Source organism: Dreissena polymorpha, chromosome 13, assembly GCF_020536995.1.
Source record: "Dreissena polymorpha isolate Duluth1 chromosome 13, UMN_Dpol_1.0, whole genome shotgun sequence".
Lineage (NCBI taxonomy): Eukaryota > Metazoa > Mollusca > Bivalvia > Myida > Dreissenidae > Dreissena > Dreissena polymorpha.
The window spans coordinates 24924605-24951853 of NC_068367.1; the positions used below are offsets into that span (position 1 = coordinate 24924605).

Consider the following 27249-nt stretch of genomic DNA (forward strand, 5'->3'; position numbering starts at 1 on the left):
ATAATCCGAAATATTTACTTCATAGTTAAGTGTTTAGTTAATTGACGTAGAACATACAAATGCATTAACATGTATGTTATGTTATGAGTATAGCAAGAACATTCAAATGTATGAACACGTAAAGTTGCATTAATTTCCAACGGTTTTGCAAGCCTATAAAAACAAACATTGGAATTCCGAATACATGGAATGTTGTCATGGCATTACAAGTATCATAAGTATAGAATCATGTATACGTATAGAATGGCCAAAAAGCATTTATTCTGAAAATCAAAAAACAAAATGGCAGTTTAACTTCAATTAAATCAATTTTACCTTACACGAGAAACACCAATGCAATGAACACAGAAAAAATATATTAATAATAGTACATTAGATAAAATATTATGTCGTTATGTTTATGCATCAAATATTTTTTCAAGCGTTTGATTAATATTCATTAAAATCAGGTGTGATTTGTCCTTTGTTTTGATGACTTCTCCGATTCTTGTACATTAAGCATTTGCTTAGCTAAGCATCAACTTATCACTTAAACGTGATTTTATACGTCGGATACGCTTGTGCATCGTGGAATATCACAAACACGCTTGGGGCAGCCACATTGTTAGTGGTAGAATCGTATGTCACCAGGTTGTTTCCAGGGACCTTCGCTGGTGGTACACGAATATTGCTAGAACCTACGGTGTAGTCCCCAGTGAGGACATCGGCATAGAATATGTACCTCTGGCCTAAAGCATCAGGGGCGGTGTATCCCGTGGCCGACATGGTTGCATTGACGGCGAAGTATACTCCGACACCAATGGATGCGCCTACAGAACACAGAGAAGAAAGCTACGCGTAGTTCCAATTCTTGATAAAAGTTGTTACAAAGACTAAATGTTCATCGACGGCAGCTTTGAATGTAAAGACGCTAAGTGCTACTTTGACATACACATATGTTTTGACGATTTCTTAAAATATATGCATGCATCCTGCATTAGGAACATTGTCTCAACTTTGAGACGCAAAGCTTGCCAAATATACATAGGATATCATTATTATTAAACAGATACCAAATAGACACGTTGGAACACTTTTCACATAAAACAATAATATACTCTTACGTATTTAGGACATTTTCTGTTCATATTTACTGTTTAAATGATTGTAATGATATTAATCTCGTTTTAGTTATACTAATTTAATTGTAATGAGCTTTATGTTTTACTGAATTGAAACAAACACCTGAAACTAATTTGTGTGACTAACGATAAACATAAACAGCCAGCTTTGTAATTTGGACATTTAAATAATCTAAATGTTAAACTATGCAATGCTATGTCTCTAAATATTGTTTTAAACAAAGAAAAACAGATGTAGTTAATATTCGTTTTGGTTTAATATCATCATGTCAAAGAAAGTTACAATTCTGAGGCATGGTTTGTATAATTATTGAACACTTAATTGGATATTTAATGAACAACACCGCCTTTATTGATATTTAATTTGAAGCGTTCGTTAACGATGATTCATTTTATTTAAATGTTTTGTAAATAATTCTGGTCAACGTTTGACGTCTGAATGTCCTTTAAACCGGTTTTAGCCCATAATGCTTTCGCATAGACCGTTCCAAGGTGGTGACCCCAGTGTTATTCATGTTTATGCATTTTTATATACGTGTGTATCTTGCCGTATACATTGTTTTGCAGTTGGTTGTTTGCTATCAACCCATTTATGCCTAGCGTCTAGAAAAAAGGCCTTGGCAAACAGCATATACCCAGATGAGATGCGGCGTCTCATCAGGGTTTGCGCTGTTTGTTTACAGGAACTTCTGTAAGAAATATTCTCAATATAGAAATAAATATACTAGACATCCCTAATTTTGGAAATAAATTGATCCAATTTAGAAGGATGGGAGAGTTCACTCGGCATAAATGGGTTAATAAGGTTTCTCTGCGTCTGCAGTTCAAGTCTCACTGTATATGTATCGCTAGCTTGAATAATTCAGCTTATAAATATGGTATTTAATTAAATTCCAAATTTACACGATGCATATAGTTCCAAACAGTTAAGAACACACCGTCGTGGTATATTTATAATGTGAGAACAGAATGAGGATATATAAGGAACAGGAATTGTAGTGCATATGGTGACGCGTGTGAAGTTAGCCTTTTTAGCAAGTTTATTACATAGGTTAGAACTTTCATCCTATTTAGCCTATTTAGCCTATTTAACACCGTTTTCAGCCTATTTAGCCTAATTAACAAGTCAAGTACATTGGTTTACACATTCACCCTATTTACACTATTAAGCCTATTAAACAAGTTTAGTACATATGTCATAACATACATCATATTAAGCCTATTTAGCCTATGTAGCATCCTGTTCAGCCTATTTAACAAGTTAACTTCATAGGTTTACACATGCATCCTATCGAACCTATTTAGCACCGTCTTCAGCATATTTAGCAAGTTTAGTACAAAGGTTGACACATGCATCCTATTAAGCATATTTAACATCCTTTTCAGCCTCTTTAACATATTTAGCAAGTTAAGTACATGGGTTGAAGCATGCATCCTATTTAGCTTATTAAGGATTCTTTTCAGCCTTTTCAGCCTATTTAACAAGTTAAGTACATAGGTTGACACATACATCCTACTTAGCATACTTAGCATATTTAGCATCCTATTTAGCCTATTAAGCAAGTTTAGTACATATGTTAAAACAGACATCCTATTTAGATTTTAGTTTATTAAGCACCCTATTCAGCATATATAGCATATTTAACAAGCTGAGTATATAGGTTAACGCATGCATCATGTTTAGCCTTTTTGTCCTATATAGCACCATTTCAGCCTATTTAGCCTATTTAACACGTTTAGTACATAAGTTGAAACATGAAACATGAACAACCCGTCGGCTGCCTTTCGGACTGATCTAATATCAGCCAGGGGTTTTAATAAGGGTCGGCGTCTCATAAAGCCTATTGAGCGTAGTATGCGCTATTTATATTCAGAGTGGGCATGCTACTTTAATGGCCCCTTGCGGACAAGTGACCTATTACACGCTGAACTCACGTCGGCTGCCTATCGGGCTAACCTAGTTTCCGCCAGAGGTTTTAATTAGGGTCGGCATCACATACAAATTATTGTGTACAAGGAGCTTTTTACATTTACAAACCAGAGTTATACCCCGGATCCGACCTTTTGCATGCATATCTCCCGATGGCTGCATTCCTATTTAGCACATGATGCTCTATTTACATTGCGAGATGGTTTGCACCTTAAAGGACCGCTTCGGACAAACACAAGTTACCCATCGGCAGAAACATAGTCCACGCTAAACTCACTTCCGCTGCCTGTCGGGCTGATCCAGTTTCGGCCCGGGGTTTTAATTAGTGTCGGCGTCATATACAGCTTATTTAGCGTATTATGCGCTATTCACATGGCGAGTGGGTATGCACCTTTAATGGCCGCTTCCAGACTAACACGATTTTTACCCCAGAAGCGATCTAGTGCACGCCGATCGCCCATCAGTTCGCTGTCGGGCTAATCAAGTTTCGGCCTGGGGTCTAAATTATGTTCGGCGTCACAATCTATTCAGCGTATTATTTGCTATGTACATGGCGAGTGGGTATGCACCTTTAAGGTCAGCTTTTAGACACACGAGAGTTATCCTCATGAAACAACCTACGGGAACTCCCGTCGGCTTCATGTCGGGCAAATCCAGTGCTGCTTTCAGACAAACAAAAGTTATCCCACGGGAAGCTACCTAGTTCACGCTGAACACACGTTGGCTGCATTTCAGGCTGATCTATTTTCGGCCCGGGTTTTAATTTAGGACGGCGTCACATATAGCCTATTTTGCGTGATAGGCGCTATGTACATGGCGAGTGTGTATGCATCTTTAAGAGCCGCTTTCGGACATTCAAGAGTTATCCCCCGAAAGCGACATAGTGCACGCTGAACTGGCATCGGCTGCCTGTCGGGCTTACCTAATTTTGCCAGGGATTTTAATCAGGGTCGGCGACACATACAGCCTATTTAGCGTAACTCTCGACGGCCGCATGTCGGGCCAATATAGTTTCAGTCGTGGCCTTAATTAGGTCCGGCGTCACCTATTTAGCGTATTATGCGTTCTTAACATGGCGAGTGGGTATACAGCTCGGGTTTTCAATTATTGTCTGCGTCACCTACAGCCTATTTATCGTATTGTGCGCTTTTTACATGGCGAGTGGGTATGCACCTTAAATGGCCGCTTTGGGACTAACAAGATTTGATTTTATCTTAAGAGACTAGCCATCATGATACATCAACTATCTCCGGAAATCACCATGAGATTAAAGTAAAAAATCGTCTGCTGATCCAGAGTGCGGGACTAATTTTTATATAGCCAGTTTGACAATAGTTTGAACGCGTGTAAAACATTTGAACGGAATGAAAAAAACACATGTTAATAAAGCAGAGGAGGAAAAAACTTTCGAAAAGAAGTAACAGATTAATGTGGTAATGATTGTTCTTATTAATTATGACAACACCTTATCCATGTTAGAGTTTTTTTAATTTAAAATTTAAATGACTTTTATCATTATAATTGGTACCACATGTGGTACTTGGTTACCTACGTTTAGGGTAACTAACTGATGTTCGATTGTTCATTTTCGGCTCGGGTACTACTTGGAGGTACCTCGGGTACTCTGAAATATACTTTAATGTATCTCGGGTGCGAAACATATTCTGAAATTTTTACGCGAAATTGACCGTTGTCGGCGAATTATTTTCAAATTAAGTATGTTTATATTTATGTCAATATTCTGTAAATTTGACTCTATATTATCGCAACTCCTACTTAAAAAGCATGATTAGGCAGGTTTTGTTCAAAGAGAAGTTTGTTTTGTTTTCCGTAGCGCGTTCATGACATCGGATTTTGGCCGGAATAAAACTCGGTTACAGTCCAAATTGGCCGGGTACGTGTTTGTATATTTTCTGTACACAGAGTACCCGCTGGGGCATTAAAGTAGTAACTGAGCAAAGCTGTTTAACCCAACGTTTCACCTTAAATGACCTTTTACATCACGCAAATAGATCCGAATGACCACTTCATTTATTCCACTGGCTGATTTAAGCATAATCTATCAAAACCTTGGCAACATCATCGCCTCTTTGAAGTATATGATGTAACACTGCTCAGTGTAGGTTGATGTAGACTACTCTCTTCCCCAGTAAAAAGAACGCTTTGTCGGTAAATTGCATCCCCGAGACTTACAGTGCTGGGTCAGTAAATCGTCGGGGTGAGACGGAATATGATGAAGCATCTAAAGTCACGAAATCTTCCCTAAGAAGATATACAGATTTATATCTTCCTTAGAAATAATAAATCTTCATAAGGAATTCGCGACTTATGACCATTTTAGCCGCGTCATCTTAATTCTTGATTTGAATTTCGAATTCTTCCTTAAGAAGATTTAATTGTTCCTACAAATGTTATAACCAATCAGGGTTCTGCTAAACATAACAACCAATCAAAATACGCGTTACATTTCACGCGCGCCTTTATATCTTCGTATGAATGTTGAATTCTTCCTAAGGAAGATTTAATTGTTCCTGCGAATATTATAGTCAATTCTGAATTCCTCGTCTTAACAGCCCTTATGGGCCAACCGTGACAAGCACGTCAAAGTGATTGTTTATTTCGCGACTTTTCTTCGTCACCTTTCTACTTATATCATACTAATAAGAGTGCATCGCAGATGTAGCCTTGTTTTTTACGACGTTTAATATTTGTAAGTGTCTATATCTTTCAGTATGTAAGGTAAATAGAAGTCTTCTACTGTGAAACTCAACACTCTGAAGCCTCAGTGTCTCTGTTCATGTTAATTTACCCCTGTGCCTTAAACCCGAACAGTCTATGATTGTGTGTACTTTCTCGTACGTGGTGAGTGAGTCCCATGTATTTGGCATCAGTCGCTCGATTTCCTAACGAATGTCGGCTATAATAGGTTAACGTATTTCAGATGTCTATGAACAGTTCAAAACAAAATGACTCAATGTTTCTAGAGTTTCGTTACACAGAAGACAGGTGGGATCGACATGATTTTGGTTGAACGACGCTCGATTACTAAGTATTTATGTGTCACTCACGCATTTCAGCTTCACTAATAGTCTGTTTGCATCATAAGACAAGCTTGAAGGTAGTTGAAGTAGTGGGTGTGGTTTTCCTGGAGTAACTGCTTTCAGGTTTAGGTTTTTAAGACTTGTCACATGTTGTGCTTGGTCTAGAAAATTGTTGGTCTAAAAAACTGACCGATTTACTAACTGTTTTTTTCAATTGTTCTTTCTTTACAGGTGTTTTCCGTTGATCTTCTGCTTCACCAAGTTCGTACCACCAACATAGGCGTCTCACTTCAATGAACCATCTATTACTTTTTTCAGTCTTAACTGTCAATTGTCTCACTTCCATCCTTCGCTCTACTGCGTTTTCATTTTGATTACACACATTACTTAAGAGAACTAGTGCTTGTTATGGATTTGCGCCTCTACTCGTAATAGTCCACATATCACATATATTGCGATATCATAGGTGTTTGTAGGTAACAAATAATTGTTTTAATAGTCTCTCTTGAATAAGTTCAAGTCTTTCCATTAGAGTTTTACGTGGCAGGATAATATCAAGACCATAGTCCAACACTGGCGATACAAAGCTTTTAAAAACATGTAAAGTAGTAGGAATGTCGAGGCCCCCTGCACCGTTCAGTCAGGCCGATATAAATCTATAAGTTGTGCGCCTCGCTTTCTGGATGTTTTGATCCACATTGGTTTACGCTGCAGTGTTCACGGTTTTGGCTCTTTTAAGACCAAGGTGAGTGCTGACTTCGGAGTTTGTGATCTGTTTACCATAGATTTTAAAATATTCATATGTTCTTGATTTACAGTTATTTGGATATACTTTTAGAGCTTCTTTTTTATTTGGTTTGAGTAGGTATCTATCGCAATTGGCGAAATCTTCTGCCAAACTAATCAAAGCTGCCGTTTCGTTACTTTTGGTAGAGTTTATAGATACATCGTTTGCACAAGCACTTGCGTTACAACGTATTTAACCAATACAACAACCATTGTCTGGGAGTTCCATACGTTTCAGCAATTGATTGATATACACTTTGAACATATCTGTACTGAGATTACCTCCTTGTCGCACTCCTTGCAGTACGCTTAATGGCTAAGAACGTAACCCTGCACACTTCACAACGCTAGTCGCTTCTGCATGAATACTGTCTATAATTGACCAGATTTTATAATTTACTCCTGGGTGGTATATTCGACGAAGTAGGTGGTGGTGATCGACTACTTCGAAAGCATCCTTTGCATCTAAAATTATAAGATCTACTGATTCTCCATTATCATTAAAGTTTCTAGTTAATATCTTCCACGATAAGTGCTGCATGAAGTGGGGAAGTGTTTGCTGTAAACACTCTTTGGTAAACACTTTGATGTTCCTCCAACACTGATACAATTCTTAACTTGATGACAGTTTCTAGTAGCTTCTCTATCACTGGTAGACTTGTGATTCCTCTATAGTTGGTTGCTTCTGGGCTACAACCTTTGCGTTTGAACACCGGCGTTTAAACTCCTCTTTCAAACATTTGGGTACTTAAGCAATTTTCAGTAAGGCATTTTATATTTTAAGAATTGCGTAACACACAGTTCTTCCACCGTTTAAGATACTTTCAATAGTGAGACCATGTATATCGGCCGATTTAACCTTATTTATATTGTTAATTGCTTTCTCTAATTCTTCCAATGTATCCGGATCGACATCTTCTTCACGCACTATGTCACTGATATGTTTATAAATGTTTCAATACGCGTTAGACATTTATTATCATTACATGCACTGACTATACAGAAAAGAACATATTATAACACTGTAGCGAGGTACGCTTCAGTCTGCTAAGTGGTACGCTTCGGCAATGGTACGCTAAAGCCGACGTTCCATTAGCAGTGCGTTGTTGTTAATTGTTGTTGATATTAACCCTCGGATATCCGAACCTTTTGCTGCATGCTTAACTTATTCCGAAGTAAAAAATGACTTTAATCCCTTATTCCATTTTGCACTTTACACTGTCTTAAACAATGACTATGTGCGAACTTACCTGCTCAATAACACGCATTTTGATGCAATAGTTTCCCTAGTCAAGTATTAAAAGAAGGTTTACAAGGTATGCAAATACTTAAATAGGTCTCCAAAAGATACATTATAACTACACAAAGAGATAATATTTGTATGTGGAGGTATATTGCTAAATTTGTTTGGACAGGTAATGCTGCTTTTTAAAAAGCATAAACAACATAACGAAATATGTTCTGTAATTACATGATTATAATTACTCTGTGTCCATACAAGTTGAGAAAAACCATGTGTACCGAAGTACTCTGTTGGCGTCAAAGAAATAATAAGGTTATAACGGACATTGTTGGGATATGATTAGCACAGAGTCATTATACACATACAACAATATTGAAAGAAAGGATATATGTTTGATGCAAATAAAAGAAAAGTCCACATCAACGCCTCGTCGGGATTCATTAATGTAACAAAACAAGCCGGTGTGTCCTCCTTTTACAATACTGAGCGCGTGATCGAAATTTGCCTATGTGCAAGCATTGGCAATTTTAAACCAAGGTTTAAACACGAGATGTGTTTGTCAGAAACACAATGCCCCCTACTGCACCGCTTTGATACATGTTTTTTTACCTTTGACCTTGAAGGATGACCGAGACCTTTCACCACTCAAAATGTGCAGCTCAATGAGTAACACATGCATGCAAAATATCAAGTTGCTATGTGAAGGGGCATATAATTTATGAGCATTTTTCTAAACCTAAACGCAAAGTGTGACGGAAGGACAGACGGACAGACATACGGACAAACAGACGGACGGACGGTCCGATCGAAGGCATAAAAATATAAGGTGGTAAACTATATCGTTTTGAAAATAGACGACCTTGAAATAAAATAGTAAGATCAATCACATGCTTTGCAACGCTTTGGTGTTTTTATCGGCATGTGGGATTTATCGCATATTTGTCTTGTTTAATAGGACATATCACCTTTTCAGAATAAAGCCCTTATGTGGACGTCTAAGAAGTTTAACACTTTAAGCATATTTTAAAAGAATCGGCGCTTATTTAAAGCCGCTGTTTGTAAACAACAGATTTTAATCACTGCCAATCATAGTTGATGTGAACAGTTGGGGTAAGAAAAATAAAGAACGCATCTGTTTGACTCATCTTCTTATTTGAAACCGTTTAAAATTTACAACTAAGATTTAAATTAATTTTTGCGATATAATAAAATATGCTAGAAACGCGTTAAACTGCTATAGTACTATTGGCTTGGAAACGCTTGTGTTTAAAAAAAAAACACATTTTGCATTTTTAATAGTTTGTGAAATTCAGAAATCATAATGCATTTCATAATGAACGTTAAGCCGTGTTTTACTGTGCATGATGGCACTTATCTGACAAGAATGAAATATAAAAACAAACTTCTTTCTTCATAATATTTCTTTTCTAACAAGTATAAATAATTGTTATTATATTTCTAAATTAATTATCTATTTGGAATGTTAATTCCAAAACATCTCTTTAAAATTTAAATACGGTTCAAATGTTGAGTTGTGTGATATCTTGTTAATTATTTTTTTTATTTTTTTATTAGTTTTAGTTGAGGCATGCACCGTGTTTGGATTGTATGTTGTATGCATAGTACCTTCAGGGATGGAATCTTGAGTATTGCAAGCAATTAAAAGAAATTAAAAGCAACGGAGATGAAAAGATTATATCGCATACATATTCGTAATTCTAAAGACTTCGTGCTATCATTACAAACGTTTTGGTCTTTATTTGAAAAGGCGTTGAATGTCAAAATATTTTTGCACGACAATTGCAGCCGTAAATTAAAGATATACGCCCAGAGCTAATTGGTTTGAAGAGGTACATCATTGAACCTCGGCGGTACGTTTGCCAATAAGAAAGATTAAAAGCTTTATTTTGTTATGATTTTGAGTGCAATTCCATTTGAAGTATTATTCATTCAGTGTCAATATTGAGTGGCTGCTAAAAAACACATAATAGGCCAAATAGCAATGCTTTGGTACATTTGATCATTCAAATAAAATGTAATGAAACACTCGTTGCTTTTTAAACAACTTGAACACAAAATTGCAAAACAATATCTGTTAATACAGTACTCGAGCACATGCTGTGTATGACAGTACTTTGGAGTGAACGCCATACATATTTATTTATTCTTAGCTCTCGCTTTAGAGTCATACTTTTGTGTTTTGTTACAATGTTTGGAAATATGTTGTTGTTTTTTTTGCCATAGAGGGTTTCTCCCTTACTGGATGTAACTGGTTTAAGTAAAACTAGTGACCCCTGGGCCCGAAGGCTTACTAATTTTACTTAAACTGATAAACTTAATCCGCAATGGACGTGAATTCCACATTTAGTGTATAGAACATAATGTCAGGTTATTTAACATTATGCCCCTGATGTCGAAACTTGCCTAGCACTGGGGGTCACTTGTTTTACATAAACATATAAGGATGAAAACCCTTTGTTCTGTCCTGTAAATTACCAAAAAAATGAATACAAAATATGCAATTTTCAGTTAAAGCAAGCCAAACATGTCTCATAATTATAAAGTATTGGGTATTTTTAACTGAATTTGAAAGAATTGTTAATCTTTGTATATTGAAAGGCTCCGAAGAAGGGAATTCAGCATGCACCTGGTCGCTTCCGGGGATAACTCTTGTTTGTCCCCGAAAGGGGCCCTTAAAGGTGCATACCCGTTCGCCATGTAAATAGAGCCTAATTCGCTAAATAGGCTGTAGGTGACGCCGACCGTAATTAAAATACAGGGCCGAAACTAGATCAGCCCGAAAGGCAGCAAACGGGAGTTTAGCTTGCCCTAGGTCGTTTCCGGGGCATAACTCTTGTTTGTCCGAAAGGGGCCGTTAAAAGTGCATGCACAATCGCCATGTCAATAGAGTATAATACATACGCTAAATAGGCTGCATGTGACGTCGACCCTAGTTAAAACCCCGGGCCGATATTATATCAGCCCGACAGGAAGCCAACGGGATTCAGGTTGCACTAGGCCGCTTCCGGGGAATAACTCTTGTTTGTCCGACAGGGGCCCTTAAAGGTGCATACCAACTCGCCATGCAATTAGAGCCTTATTCGCTAATATGTTGTAGGTGACGCCGACCCTAATTAAAAACCCGGGCCGAAACTAGATGAGCCCAACAGGCAGCCAGCGGGAGTTCAGCATGCACTAGGTCGCTTCCGGGGGATAACTCTTGTTTGTCCGAAAAGGGCCCTTAAATGTGTATATCCACTCGTCATGGGAAGAATGCACATAAGGTTTATATATTCTTCAACTTTGTCCCAAACTTGCTTCATAGGCTAAATAAGCTTAATATTTCATCCCAATAGGATAAAAAGGATGCATGTTTCAACCTATGTACTCAATCGGCTAACAAGAGTGCCAAACTGTCACAAGATACGCCGGTTTAAAGGTTTTGGACAACATGATAACTTTACAATGACCCATATTTGAACTTGACCTACATATCATCTAGACACAACTTCTGACCAAATTTGGAGAAGATCAGATGAAAACTACTTCAATTAGAGAGCGGACACCATGCTAAATGCTTGAAAAGCACTAAGTGACCTCGTGACCTAAGTTTTTGACCTGGCATGACCCATATTTGAACTCGACCTAGATATTGTCTAGACACAACTTATAACCAAATTTGGTGAAGATCGGATGAAAAAAACTTCAATTAGAGAGCGGGCACCATGCTTAATGCTTGAAATGCACTAAGTGACCATGTGGCCTAGTTTTTGACCCGACATGACCCATATTCGAACTTGACCTAGATATTGTCTAGATACAACGTCTGACCAAGTTTGGTGATTATCGGATGAAAACTACTTCTATTAGAGAACGGACACCATGCTAAATGCTAGAAATGCACTAAGTGACTCCATGACCTAGTTTTTCACCCGGCATGACCAATATTCGAACTTGACCTAGATATTGTCTAGATACAATTTCTGACCAAGTTTTGTGAGGATCGGATGAAAACTACTTCAATAAGAGAGCGGACACCATGCTTAATGCTTGAAATGCACTAAGGGACCCTGTGACCTAGTTTTCGACCCGGCATGATTCATATTCGAACTTGACCTAGATATTGTATAGATACAACTTCTGACCAAGATTGGTGAAGATCGGATAAAAACTATTTAAATTAGAGAGCGGACACTTCTGTGGACGCCACCCGCCCACCCACCCGCCAACCGGCCCGCCCGCCGCCAAGGTGAAACTATAATACGTCCCGTTTTTTGAAAACGGGCGTATAAAAAGGCTAAATAGGATTAATTGGTTAATTTCAAAACGTCTTATGGTGTAACTATACGGTGAAAGGCAAGACTGGTGCAACACAATTTTAGTACAATACACGTGTTTTACCAGAATTATAGTTTCTGTCGAATCCTTTCGCACAAATGTTGTCCGCAATCTGAGGAGTCCTTGTGCCGTGCCACAGCTTCTGTTCACAATTGGGTCGGCTACAGGTCTTCTCAATTTGTTTCTTTTTCGCGAGGTATTGCATATAAAGCTGTGGGTTTTGAACGCGATCGATCTGTAAATAAGGTTCAAATATAAAGCTTAACTTTGAGTATTATTTAAATGGCATAATGGTGATCTTGTAAAAAGATGTCAACTCATTTACCAAAAGCAGCAGTAAATATCGTATCTCATTTAAGTTATAAACTACGACATTTTTAAATCGTTGTAATGAGGATACACGTTGGTAGCTTTCTAGTTATCAGCCTGTTTGACAACATGATACGCACTGAGTCAATGTCTATTTAATTTTTTACATACCACATTTACACACGATCGCACACTTCATAAAATACACGGTCATCTATACCTGTACAATATTGGCAGCTGCGTACTGGCCTTTAAATGTTGAAGCAACTGTGGTGTAATCGGTGCTACCCGCCACCAGCGGCACATTTTTCGGGGCATCGTTAATTGTCATCTTACCCCAAGTTGGAGGAAATTGAACTGCTTAAAATAAGGGTTAATAATATTGCAAACGTTTTGTAATATAACATTGATATGCCATTCAATAAGTAAGTGTCAAATAACTCATAAATACGTAACACTTTTCAAATAACGTTCATATGATAAAATATCTAAAATAAAAATCATAATCCATTCAATTCCCGAATTATAATACTCGTTTACACTTAAATTAATGAGCAAAAAGGAATAAAAACATTCATTTTTGTCGCACATATACATTGTAACATGGTAGAAAATAATATGCAAAGTTCTGAACTTGAGTGTAATACAATTTAAATGGCTATGAGAATGGTTTTTAAATGCAAAACAAAATGTTCGATGTTTAGGCAAAGGGAAACAAGGAGGTTTAAAAGCAAGTAAATAAAAACCATGTGACAGCATACCCACATATTATAATTATTCTGACAATATTAACAAGAAATGCCTTTATGTTTATAGAAAATAATAATTAAAATATAGGGATATATCATACAATTTTCATTTAATATCGTAGAGGAAACATTAAAATAATAATATAAGATGTACATTATGACAATCAAAACCTAACAAATCCACAAAAGTTGTGTTTATTATTTAACCCAATTATGGCTAGCGTCTACAAAAAAGGCCATGGCAAACAGTGTAGACCCAGATAAGACGCCGCATGATGCGGCGTGTCATAAGGGTCTGCGCTGTTTTCTTACAGGAATTTCTGTAAGAAATATTCTAAATATAGAAATAAAAATACTAGACATCCCTAATTTTGGAAATAAATTGATTCAATTAAGAAGGATGGGAGAGTCCACTAAAATAAATGGGTTAATAATATGAACTATTTCTCACCTGCAGCTGATGCAGATTGACCGTCGTCCAACTTTTTCAAGTAATCTTGAAGAGCAGACTTCGTCTTAACCACTGACTTTCCGTAGCCGAACAGTTTCATTTTGTTGTCCTCGCATTTCACCTTCACATCGTTGGGGGTTGCGATTTTATACACTTCTTTCATCTGATAAAGATCTCCAACATGATAATTTGACGTTCATAACCACTATATTTTGCAAATATCATTGATAAACCACGGAAAATTTGATTTTATATAGTGCATTACATTTAAGATTTTACAGACCCTATACGGAAAAATAATAACATAATTATATTACACGGTATGGTCCAAGTACTATACTGGGGAAAGTCGCTAACGTGAACATGTATTTATTAGCAGGATTAAAGTATGTTGTTTAATTCATATGCTAGTAAAGGACTTGTGCTTATACACATATTGACACCCGTATTTGATACTTTTTTAAATACAAGTAGACATATGTCAAATATTACTAAAAACTTCACAAATTGCTTTGTGACATGCATAACAACAATGCACACGACAACATTTAAGGATACATAACTGCATGTAAACACTTTGTTTTGCACATCTACGCTCATGGAAATGACATATTTATAGTTCGAGTTCAATCACTTGAGAAATTAAGAAAGAGTTCACTTAATTTAGAACAGTGTATGCTTTTGCATTAAAATTTTTAAGGCACAAAACAAAATAAACGTGTTTAAAACTGGGCATTACAAAGGTCTTGATCATCTAATTTTCATGTTCATGACACATTTCAAAGTTCAATTCGATTGCTTGACAAACTTAGAACATTTTTATGTTTCTTTCATTTAAATTGCCAAGTTAAAAAGCACATAACTCAGACATGTAAGGATCACTGAGCGTTCAAACGGGTGTCCTGAACATCTACACTTTAATGGTGCTTACAGCTTTCAAATTTATAAAGCTAGCACAATGTAGAAGAATTGTCCTTATCAAACGTATAAAATGTTATATGATAAACCGAGCAAACATCGGACCTACCGACAGCGTGACTCTTGTAAGTCCCTGTCAAACGTTTACGGCGTATTCTAATATTTTTAGTTTTCCAAATTATTTACCTTTTCCTCTGTCAACTTTTCAATCAAAGATGCTGACAGGAAGATCTCGTCAATACGACGAAGCCTCTCAATTTTGTTTTTGATTCTCTGCTCCGACTGCTCCTTGTGAAAGTACACCGTCAACTGGGCTGCATTTGTTCCGTCACTCGACCTCCGGTCTGATGCTAAATACAGACGATTGGTATGATTAAAGACTGCAAATTATGCCACTTATTTCTGCAATCTATACATAATTTGCACTTTTAAGTGCCCTTTCGTGTCTTATAGTTGACTTTAATAGGAATATTCCTCCAAATATTTTTTTAAAGAACCATAAAGACTGGAACAATAAATTCCTAGTTACGCTTATTATTCCAATGACGTTACGATCAAATAAGGGCATGTTCAAAATGTTACACTGATGACAAAACTTACTTGAAGTTGCTGCTGCAACAGGACTGCCAAAATGGTCCTTAAACGACTATAGCATAAAAACACATTATAAAGTAAATGTTCATGTTTTTAAAATAAACCGTAATAGTTACAACCAGTTTTTATATCCTGTATTTTGTAAGATGCCCCATACCGCTTGTTTCGCTAAGTTTCATGCTTTGTGATAGCGTTTGTGTTCTATTTGGTTTTAAATTATTTATGATTTTATGAACAAATGACTCACACCCTTAAACATGTTTAGTTTGAATATGAAAACTCATTGTAGTCATGTCTAGCAAAGTATTTAATAAGTAAATAAGCATCAGTTAATCATTACCTAGAACTCTGTTTAATGCATTGGATTGACCATACCAATTTATAGAGGCTACGACATAAGATTTAAGAATTAACTAATCATTTATATCTGTAAGTATATACTTTTGCTGTTTCGAGTGAATTACTACATTATTTAATGTTTAGCAATATTTTCCTGTACATAACCAAAGCACCTCGAATAAAAAGTATCATTGTGTTCCAACTTGAGTTTCACATTGTTTATAATAATTATTGTGAATATTTCGCTCCCTCATGTCATTGTGTTGAAACTTGAGTTAACATTGTTTATGATTGTTAATTGTTTCGTATCAGATTCGCAAAATGTATCAAATTTCGAAAATACATGTTAAAGTTTCTATTCTCGGTTTAGTCTCGGGAAACACATACAATATCTATCAATATACTTCGACCGTGTTATGCCTAATGCATGATATGCTTTTTAAATATCAAAAGCATTTGAGTAATACATTATCTAGGTTTTATTTGAGCATTTCATATTTTATTAAAATAACCAGGTGTTTATTTTTTTCTACACGTTAAGGCTAGTGTCAAAAGAATCATGCTACACAATTACATATTGATTTAAAATAACAAATATTTATATATAAAAACACTATGGTATTTCAGTGATGTATTAAACTATATTGAAAACACAAACTATATTGAGGATATCTTTAGTATATGATTTACAATATGTGCTTTATAGTTTTTCGAGATCTCAATTTAACTTACTTGCTTCGTTTTTTCATCTGACTCATGTATGTAGATGAAAACCTTTTTAACTTACTTGCTTCGTTTTTTCATCTGACTCATGTATGTAGATGAAAACCTTTTTGATGCTCGAGCTAGGGTTATCCTGGCCAAAGTTCTGAATGGTAAGTTCCATCGTTTTGGCCACTCCATCAGCGGGGTATTCCAAACGGCCTGTCCCGAGGGCCGGGAAACAAATAGTCTGAGCACCATTCTTGTCGGCCTCGTGCATGCATGTGCGAACATACTTTCGTAGACCCTGTATTATTCAATATTTCCTTAACCGGATAAGGGACACACCAAACTATTAACATTAAAATACATGTTAAAGCTATGAATTAATATGTTCATCGATGTATGTTCATCGATGAAACATACATATGTGAGACAATTTTAATTGATGTAATTTCAATGAAGTAGTACCTAGAAAACATTAAAACTTAAAAAAATAATGACAAATAATTCATAAATAACCTTTACGTCTTGGTCACCATGACAACGCGGAAGTGCAACATGAAATATCTGTTTGTATGAAGTCAGTCGCCCAGGTGATGTCACAGCAATCTCACCATGCCGAATACCTTTTGGATATTTCTGTTGGCACTCTATCTGGATACCTTGGCCTGCCTCTTTCAATAGCTGTTTGGACATCGTTCCCTTTGACATGTCGAGATCCCTGTTTGTTGAATTCACTATAACATCGGCCTTAAATACACACAATGCGTTTAAGGATTACAAATTCTACATAAATGTCAAAATGGCAGTAAATACATCAATCCGTATGTCCTGGTGTGATTTAATGATCAGCTTTAAATGAATGCGTTTGAAGAAAGCTCTTGTCAATATGAGTTTGCTTTATAGTCCATATTCAAATACATAACGTCAAACAAAGAGATAATTTTAAAGTAAAACAGTTGTTGTTTCAAAGATAATGCGGTTTAAGTTAACACTACGTTTTATCATTTTCTTATAATCAATAGAATCATTAGTTTCGTACCTGCTTTTGAAATATTGACCCTCTCATCAGTACGTTGAGTTTGATTCCACCAGCAACTGTAAGGCAATAACGATTCATAACTTGACTTTTGTTAATTGTAAAAAATACGTTTAATATTCTTCTTGAAAAACATATTTTATACATCAAAAAAGTGTCGTTCAAACGACATGTGTACAGATAATTACTTAACTCAATGCAAGAATGCTCAAACCTACGTTGAACTGCTATTTTTTCAGTCGATTTTCGTTCATTCTGAAAATTCTGACCCTCAACTATGATTATGCATTTCTCTTCTTGTTCAATGTTTTCAATTGCCTTGTGACCCTCGCTCGATTGCATAGCGAACTTTTGAAACCCAGGCCATTTGTATTCAAGACGAAGCTGTTTAACATTTCGGACAAGTCGAACCATAGACTCGTTTGCTTTATCTACGCATTCTGCCGTTCCGGATATCGCGAAACCCGATCTCCGACCTTGGGACGTTTGTTCAATTTTTACATTGTTCTTCTTGGCGATACCGTTAAGCTTTGTGGCACAGTACTTTTTTAATACTTTACATTTGGTTGGATGAGTTTCTACAAACTGAATTTGATTGCGAAAGTTATGTAAGAACTTCTCGATTTCCGTCCTAACTTCATCAGCATTTTTCTTCAGACAAGCATATTGTAGGCTGGTGTCAGAAACGCTTATCACGATATCAAATTGATCATTGAGACTTTTTTTAAATGACTGGCCCTCGGTGCTCAGCAGACCGTCATGCTCATCTTTTGAAAGCGGTACAGTTATAAATCGGAGAAGAGACCTAAATCTAACTATAACGCGATCAATATCTTCATTTTTGAACGAATATGTGAACATAACTACGCCGTTCGATGTCGTTTTCCAAAGCGCTGTAACTCCTGTACTCTCGATTTCTTTATCCACGAATGATCTAACAGCCTCCTTTTCTAGAAGCTCTTTAACAATATCTTGGAATTCTGACAACAAATGAAGATATAAATTAGTACAAATAATTTTCATTATGGACTCTTCTGTGTTTTGAAACATCCTGTTTACGCCAAAAAGGGCAAATATTAGCAGTTAAAAATAGTAATCAACAGGTGTTATGTTATTTATTAATAATATTTTCTTTAATAATATCATACCTATATGGACAAATTAAAGCTAAAAGAGCAAAAACACTGTGTGCATGAATACTGTACCTGTCAACTGTACTTGTCTCATGTTACGCTTTGCATCATCAAGTTTATTCAAAGCAAGTTGAACGTCTGGACGTTTCCCCTAAAACGGAGGGATAGCGATTTTGCATTACATCATTACATGTGAGCTTATCCCTCAAACAAAACCTGTTGTTATATATGTTATAGTTAATTTTTATCAAAAACAATTGTTGTTCCTTTCTTCAATTTAACACAAGCAGGCCAAAAATTCCAATCATTCGAAAAACTAAGATTAATTATGTACACGGAAATTGAAAGTCGTACTGTAAACTTGATTTCCTCAGCCTCAATTTTGACGTCGACGTCTGACGCATCGAGAGACTGTCTGACAGCTCGATGTCTTAGCAACGTAACTTCGTGCTCTCTTAGAGCCACATGTTCAGTTATTTGTCTGTTATCTCGTTCAAATGTATATTGTTGCTCCTCGACAATAGCCTTTATTTGACGACGGAGATCAGCAACTGCTTTCCTTTCTCCTACGATATCTACTGAAGAATTGGTATTATTTATCTTCAATACCAACTTGTGTGGTTCCGCAACATTTATCTCGCCAATCTTCTCTCGAACTTGTTTGAAAACCTACACGAGTAAATCACATTGAAAATAATCTCGACTTATCATTATCAATACCATTAAATACGTTGTATTACCACGTAAATTATGATTGCGAATCGGTAGAACGTTTAGTCTGTGCTAAAATATATCCGGTCAAATCTGTATTTTAGGAAAAAAATATGTCGTTTTACTAGAATATACATTATGACGCCCTTACAAGTGATAATTCTCAATCAAATTGTAAAAATATAACGTCATTGTTGTTCATGTTGAATTAAATATTATGGAAAAAGGAACAAATCCATTATTACGTTAAAATACAGTTTACAGGTATATGATATTGTACAATCAAACTGTTTGAGTGGCAGGTCAATCAATCTTTAAGCTCGCAACGGCATTAACATGTCAAATTAAATGCATACCTTCTCACCGATATCAATCGACTCCACATCTATGGTAGCCAATTTGTTGTCCAAGAATGTTTTGCCATTACTCAACCACGTTTGTACCTTAAGCGAAGCATCTGTTTCCTTTGGGCTAACATTGCAATGCAATGTTATTTTCAACAGGGATTGTTCGGTTACAAACGTCAGTTTACCGAATATTTCTTTAGATTCTCCTTTCCATGATTCTTCAAAGTAGTCGGATTTGCTGAACAGTCTTTAAAAAAGGAAACGGCGCGCATTTTAAGACAAACATTATCATGTCGTTGTTATTTAAAAAACAAGTCAATATCATATGATCAAAAACTCAGGGAACATCAAACATTTACAATATTAATTTATTAAGGACTTTGCAGTTTACATATTTGAAAACAGTACCAACTCGCTGTTTAATATTTTGATCAAATGGACCATGGCGAATAATACAAATTGAGTTAATAAGAAATCTAAAGTGAATGGATGTTAACCGGACATTCACCCGAAAGTATTCAGACATATTACATAAACATCAATAAGTTTTAAAGTTTTTTGCCTATGCAAGAACATAGTTTACCAACCACTGCGATAGCCGATCGGCCAAATCGGATGCATTGAGACAATATTCAAGAAATAAAAATAGCATACTGAACAATTGTCTTGTTGTCGACCACTTTTTCGATCGGTTCTGGAATAACAATAACCCTTTGTCTGGTTGGGAACAGGCGCTCATGGTACAATACGGTGTGTAATCGCTTTTCTTTCAAAGTATGGTGGGACTTCGCACACACAGCGCGCGCATCTACAATTTACACGATTTCATAAACCAACTTGCATTTTAATTGTCAAATAAAGCAAATCAGTTAAGAGCGTAAAGCGATGAGGAACAAATGTTTGTTTTTTTTCTCACGAGAACGCAACAGAAATACTAGTATAAACACCCTTTAAAGTTTTCTCGCGGCAGTTATTTCAATCATATTTTAATGGAAGTACAGATGTAACCCAAAGGCCTTTGATCAAATATATTGATTCCATCGTCTGTCAAGATTTATATTTTAAGCGACCATAAACAGAAATATATTTCAATGCTTACGCATACCAGACTTATTGTCAATGCCACCACATACCATATTCATATTGAGATTCTGTTACATGTTATACATATATTATAATGCTACTACCCATCAGACTTATGTTTAAAATATGCCATAAACCAGATTTATATTTAAATGCTACTTAATACCAGACTGACACGGCAATGCCAACTCATACCAGACTCATAGTTGAATGCTACATTTTACCAGATTTATATTTCAATTCTACTACATATCATATGTATACTTCAATACTACATTGTTTATGAGTAAGAACATACCTGACTCAAATTTAAACGTAACAACTGCTGCGTCTTCATTTTCGAGGAATCTCACGTTATCTACGGTGCCACCATCGCTCCTTCTCTTGTTTTCAAAGTAGTTTTCTAACAAGTCGATGCTGGTATCAGTGCCATATCCCCACACCTTGATCCAAATACAGGCCGGTACCACGTCAACCTTTAACTCGTTGCCACAACACTTGAACCTTTTGCAATCATCTTCAATGCGCCGTATATCTATATTGACATTTCAAAACATTAAAGTGATATGATGCGCATCTATCAGAATATGCTATGTTTATAGGTGTCTATCGCAGCCGTTGTTTATTGTTTGGTGTTTTCACTTCATATACACTTATATTTGTTAATGCAACATCAACATAATAAAACAATATCCCGGAAAGAGAAAAATAATGCATTTGAATATCAACCGTACTTTCTGACGTTTTGACAATTGACGACAGAAATGATTCGATGTACGATGTGAATCTAAATTTAGTTTTATAAACTAGTATAAACAACTGGTAGCAAGATGAGTTGTAGATAATTGGTCAGTTACCACATTTTAACTAACTCTTTTGACCTGTTTATTCTTTTCAGCTCAATTCAATAGTGAAATATGCGCATGATATCACTTTAATTGAAAAAGGGATATGTACATTGTGTTGTTACGCGACCCCACCCCCAATCATTGCATGAATTGTAAACGTTTGCAATTCTCCACTGTTAACAATAAGCCAGCAATTAAACTTCAAACATGCACATGCTAAATTATGTGATGAGATTCTTGAAAGCATTTTCAGAAGGCAGTATCATAGTATATCAAATAATTGCGGAAATAGTGTCCCATTTCCCAAAGATCTTATATCTGCATTGAATTTTTACTTACGAGATGATAATTTTGGATATTGAAATGACAAATGACTATTGATCCTGTGTACTGAAACTTTACAAGCCCCTGTGGCATTGACCTTTATTGACTTTAAAATGGACAGGAGTCTTCATTTCCTTCCAAGCAACAAACCTGACTTTTGTTATACGGTAGGTTGAAGCATACTAAACATAACTTGTAGAAACGAAATGGTCTGCGGATCGAACATCCCAACGACCGTCCGACAGCCTAACCGAGCAAGAAATTGACTGATGTACAACTGTGTCAACCATTTCTTCGACGAGAAAAGCATTATCAATAAAATTATGTTTAAATAATGTGAACAATCAAATACAATAAAGCAGTCAGTAACTAGAATTAATACACGTACATAACTAATTAAAAATCTTCAACTCCATAATAAAACAACAACAAAATAACAGTAATATTTACCGATTCTGGTTTGGAAGTCCATAAGTACGGCGTCTTCAGCATCACCCCTGTAAATAGTTGTTGGTTCCAATTTATGTTTTGCCTCAAAGTAGAGTCTGAGAGCTTCGTCCGTGGTTTTGGGAGGCACTCTCTGAATTAACAATACCGTAAGTTTGTTCCCACTCTGTTTGTCATTTTCTTCAGGACTGTCTTCACCGGAATCTTCGACAACTTTGTCGATATCAGTAGCTTCGCACTCTATGTGGTGCCTTCTCGGATCGTAAGCAAGAACTTTTATTCTTCCTAAACTCTTGGCTGACAATTTTCCTCCATTCTTTGCCGCCATTCGTAAAACCTTTTTACATCTTAAAACAAAAAATACTTTATCGAGACCATAAATTGCTTGAGAAAAACATTAAGACATGACCAGTATTCGTGCGTATGTTTCATTCAAGGTCGATACATTAAATAGTCATTTCAAGCTTTTTAACTTGCGACATTGTTATATTTGTTAATATATAGAGAATAAAAATATGTAACACATGTTGTGTGAATAGAAAATAGCTTTCTTCAAAACAAAAATATGCTGGTGCTGGGTGGCTTACTGGATATTAACATGAAACGACACTAAAATGCCATATTTGAGATTTGTTACAAAATTATTTTTGATGTTATATGTTGAGAAAAACTAATAATAAAGAAAACTTGATTTCTATTTCAACAACAGTTATCTGTACACAATCTTGTTCCAACATTAACAGTTTGCTGCTATGGAAAGTAATTGCCTAACGATATTAAGTACTTTAGCAATTAGGTATATGGTTACCATGATATATTTATGTAAAAGTATTTGAATAAAATCCTCATTTTCTGAAGACGGTTTAACTAAGCTATTGTGTAAGCTTTTGATTGTCATGACAATCGATTGTTTTAAGATATGAAAGCCATAGGAATTAAAATGTTTTCGCCGGACGTAAGACAACGGACGGTGTCACAAATAAAAAGTTCACGATTAAGCACTCCGTGATCAAATGGGCAAAACAACCAATGATGTTATTCACGTACCTGCAGAACTGTGAAACGTAACTTTTGCCTCTCGACTATTGCAGGTCACCGAACGAACATGTCCAGCTACGCCATCTTCGTCTTCAAAGAATATTTTTAATTGATCCTTCGATGCGTTATTTAAACCTTTTACATATAAAGATGTATTGTCAGTAACTGATTCACCATCCGAATCAGAATAAGAAGATATCGAATCTTTCTGGCCATACAAATCTGTTTCAAACTGGTCTCGTCCGGATAGTGGAATGCTATTTTGGCTTGGGAGAATTATATTTTGTTGTGATGTAGCATGTACTGGAGGCGGGTATCCATACATCAGGGGGACGGGGAATTGGTGCGGCTGTTGTTGAATATAGCCAAACGGAGCCCCATGTGCTTGAACAGTCTGGTGTCCGAATCCGGGTACATGTGCTGCGTAAATTGGGACTGTTTGGTATGGATACTGTCCATAAGGCATGTGTCCGTACGGAGTAGTCAGTTGCGGATATATTTGAGCCTGAACTTGAGTTGGAACGTGTTGACCTTGATTCGTACTGACGTTTTCAATGTTTGTCACTGCTGAAGGATAATTGTATTGATGGTAATTTTGCATAGGTGGTACTATGGGTCCGCTAGTTGGATTTGCACCAGTTGTTGTGTTGGGGTTATACGCAAGTGGTTGGAAATAGGGTGCGTTTTGCAAACCATGTTGCAATGGATATCTTTGTAACATTGCATTACTCATGGTTGGTTGAATGGGATAGCCTTGTATTGGCGGCAATGGCATCGTTGACTGCCCATTCGTTTGCTGATTCGCCCCGGATGAGGCAGTGGCAGACATTGGAACCTGTTGATAATTCATGTAAATACCTTCTGGGCTATGCTGAAAAGACGATACATGTTGTGCTCCCGCGTTATTTTCTTGACTTTGGACTGACTGCTGAGTCTCACTTAATGTCGGATTTCCTTTAAGTTGTGCTGGTTGATTAGACATCGTGAATTTATGTTTCAATTTTCACTAAGACGCGTAAGCTTTCTTGTAAGGTCACATACTATTTCGCAATTCTGGCCTGTTTAGCAAGTGGTCGCTTCGCCATATACACAAATATAGTTTTGTAATTTGATGTCTCTCCTAACGTGATGTCATTTTTATATATATTTATACACAGTATCCTTTTGCGATTTAACGTTCAACCTGAAAAAAGTTGGTAAAGTCTCATAAATAAATGAAATTTTAATTACCCCCTTATTCAAAAACTTATGAAAATGCAAGTATTCTATGCGTAAATATGTTCTTATAAAAATATGTAAATATTGCATTCAAAGAACTTTTACCAGACGAGTTTTTTGTTTCTAGTGGCAACGTACAAGAGGACGGCATCGATTTCAATGTTTCTTATTATATAATAAACAACTAAAATAATTTCTAGAACCTCACAGAACAGAACACCAAAAACGCATACTATACATTTTCGTCCTATAATAATTAAAATATACACAGTTTTTACGACGTATTTATGTAAATTTAAGACAGTTCGCCCATTGTATATTTCTGAAGCAGGTTGTACAAATGTAAGCAAAGAAAAGTAGTCCGACCTCTATTGTAATACGGAAACAGAAATTGCTAATAAATTATACAGATTCTCTTAAGAAAATTTTGTAAAATAGCAATGTATAGTTGGGGAAAGAGAATCAGAAATATTAAAAAATTGATCCAGCCAAATACAGAAATTGTTTAAATATTTAGTTTCCTGTTGATTACACGAAGCATACTTAACACACAATCACATTGAATAGAAGAATTAAATATACTTGTTCGTGACAACACTTTCAAAACATATATCCTCAAATTAATAGTAAATCGCTAAAAGTAAGTGATTTACATGAAGCACTACACCCTATGGGTTGTTATACTTACAATCGGTATTGGTTTTCATGTAATAATTTCGTAATCATGGTAATGGGTGTGTATTTGTGGACCACCATAATACAAATTATACAAGTATTTCTTCTTATTGCAATACAATTCTTACAGATAAAAAGGCATTCTATTCCCAATCAAGTAAGAAACATTATAATTAACTCATACTAGCTAACAATCTGATGGTGACTGTCAGTTTCGACTTAAAATTTTTGGTTTAACATCCAAACCTACGAAAAATTTTTCTATAAGTGCGTCTCCGTATAATTATCTTCCGACTTCAAAAAATGTTTTAAAGTGTTTGTTTTTATTTTAAAAAATCTACTTTTTCATTTTCGAATGAGTTTTGTGTAAAACTGCAAAAAAACACTTTTTTTGTACATACTAAGCAAACTATTTACATTTAAATTTTCTGGAAAAATCCATATATATCGAAATCCGTAACTATATGACATAATTTTAATTGGATATGCCAACATGTTCGGTGTGCTTTAAAAATATATTAAAGCATAATATACAACAGTTTTATATATTTTGTGTTGTTTGAGGTTTCAAATTGTACATAATATTAAATATACTTTGTGAAATATGTTTTACATTAAAAACATAAAAATGACAATATAAGTACACTTATTGAAAAATACATTTTTAATTTTTTATACAAAAATACATTTTTCACAAATGCCATGTTTAGACTGGATTCATATCCTTACATCTGTAAGCCATAATTAATTGATTGCAAAAGACCACACACGTTTTTTGAAATGTTAAATAGATATAATAGTTTCCATGACAAGTGTGGTCTTAACTATAAACCCATTTGTAAAATATGCAGCCAGATCGATTGATATGACTGTGCCGTATAAACTTTATAACTTACATCGTGTCGGATATTGCACTTTTATTAGTAAAAATTGTTCTATTAAGTGTGTATAAATGATCTTCCATTGACACTGAAATTGTAGATTGAAAAACGTAAAATGACTCATATGCATCGCCACCTTTTAAATCGTAACCAATCTATTACCTTAGTAACTATGCTAAAAATAAGACGTGAATATAACCCGATTAACTAATAATTAGAAAAAAAAATCATTTGAAAACATCACTTTGAAATTAATTAATTAATATTTTTTTAATATCGCCTTTGAGTATAACGCTTTGAGTATTAAACAAACAGAAGCACGAAAGTAAAACACCGCCTATCAAGTATTTGCAAATACCGGGATTTTCCACTTAAACGTTTTACATTTTCTGAAAATACACTCAATCTGTGTTATGATATATCAAAATTTCAAAAGGCCTTTAAATTAAAATATATTATTTAATCTACCATATCGTGTACACTCTAATAAATAGGTATCTGTATGATAAAAAGATAACACAACATAACTTTACACTAAACAATTCATATAATATGATAACACAACAGTATACTTAAATGGTTGATTATTTCCTTAATGTACACTTCATACGAAACAATTTTCAGTAAATAATAGAGCAAAGTATTGACAAAATGTATGACTACTTGTACATCTACGCAACCAAATACAACAATATCACTGAATACCAGAGAAATATAGCGAAAAAATATGAATGTTTCTTCAACATCTTTCGTTATGAAAGTTAGTTTAAATTAAAATTGTATACATCTTACAAACTGAGCTGGTTTAACTATAAATTAAAAAGGACATTCACTTATAAATAGTATCAAAACACATACAGATAGTAAAAACATCACTCAGGAACAATAAACCCATACCTTGTTATATGTCTTTGCAAAAATCGCTTGTATCGATCGACTGGTGTTTCACTTTCGATTTAATTGTAATAAGCCGGGAAATCC

At 35.4% G+C, this 27249-nt stretch overlaps 1 protein-coding gene across 2 annotated transcripts; it reads right to left on the reverse strand.

Annotated features, from left to right (window-relative positions):
* Positions 1–233: 233 nt before the first annotated feature.
* LOC127855472 (protein mono-ADP-ribosyltransferase PARP14-like) lies at positions 234–27249 on the reverse strand. 2 transcript variants are annotated; one of them, XM_052391061.1, is made up of 18 exons: positions 27166–27249; positions 23504–24677; positions 22460–22803; positions 21136–21372; positions 20409–20562; positions 19764–20001; positions 19051–19365; positions 18769–18847; positions 17782–18543; positions 17567–17622; positions 17044–17274; positions 16607–16828; positions 15487–15532; positions 15073–15236; positions 13969–14131; positions 12989–13125; positions 12523–12694; positions 234–809 (listed from the first exon to the last, which is right to left on the reverse strand). In XM_052391061.1, the coding sequence occupies exons 3-18, from the start codon at positions 22782–22784 to the stop codon at positions 526–528; spliced, it is 3585 nt and encodes a 1194-aa protein (XP_052247021.1). In that variant the 5' UTR covers positions 22785–22803; positions 23504–24677; positions 27166–27249; the 3' UTR covers positions 234–525. The 2 variants fall into 2 exon arrangements, with proteins under 2 accessions (XP_052247021.1, XP_052247020.1); XM_052391060.1 differs by having other exon boundaries at positions 12989–13128.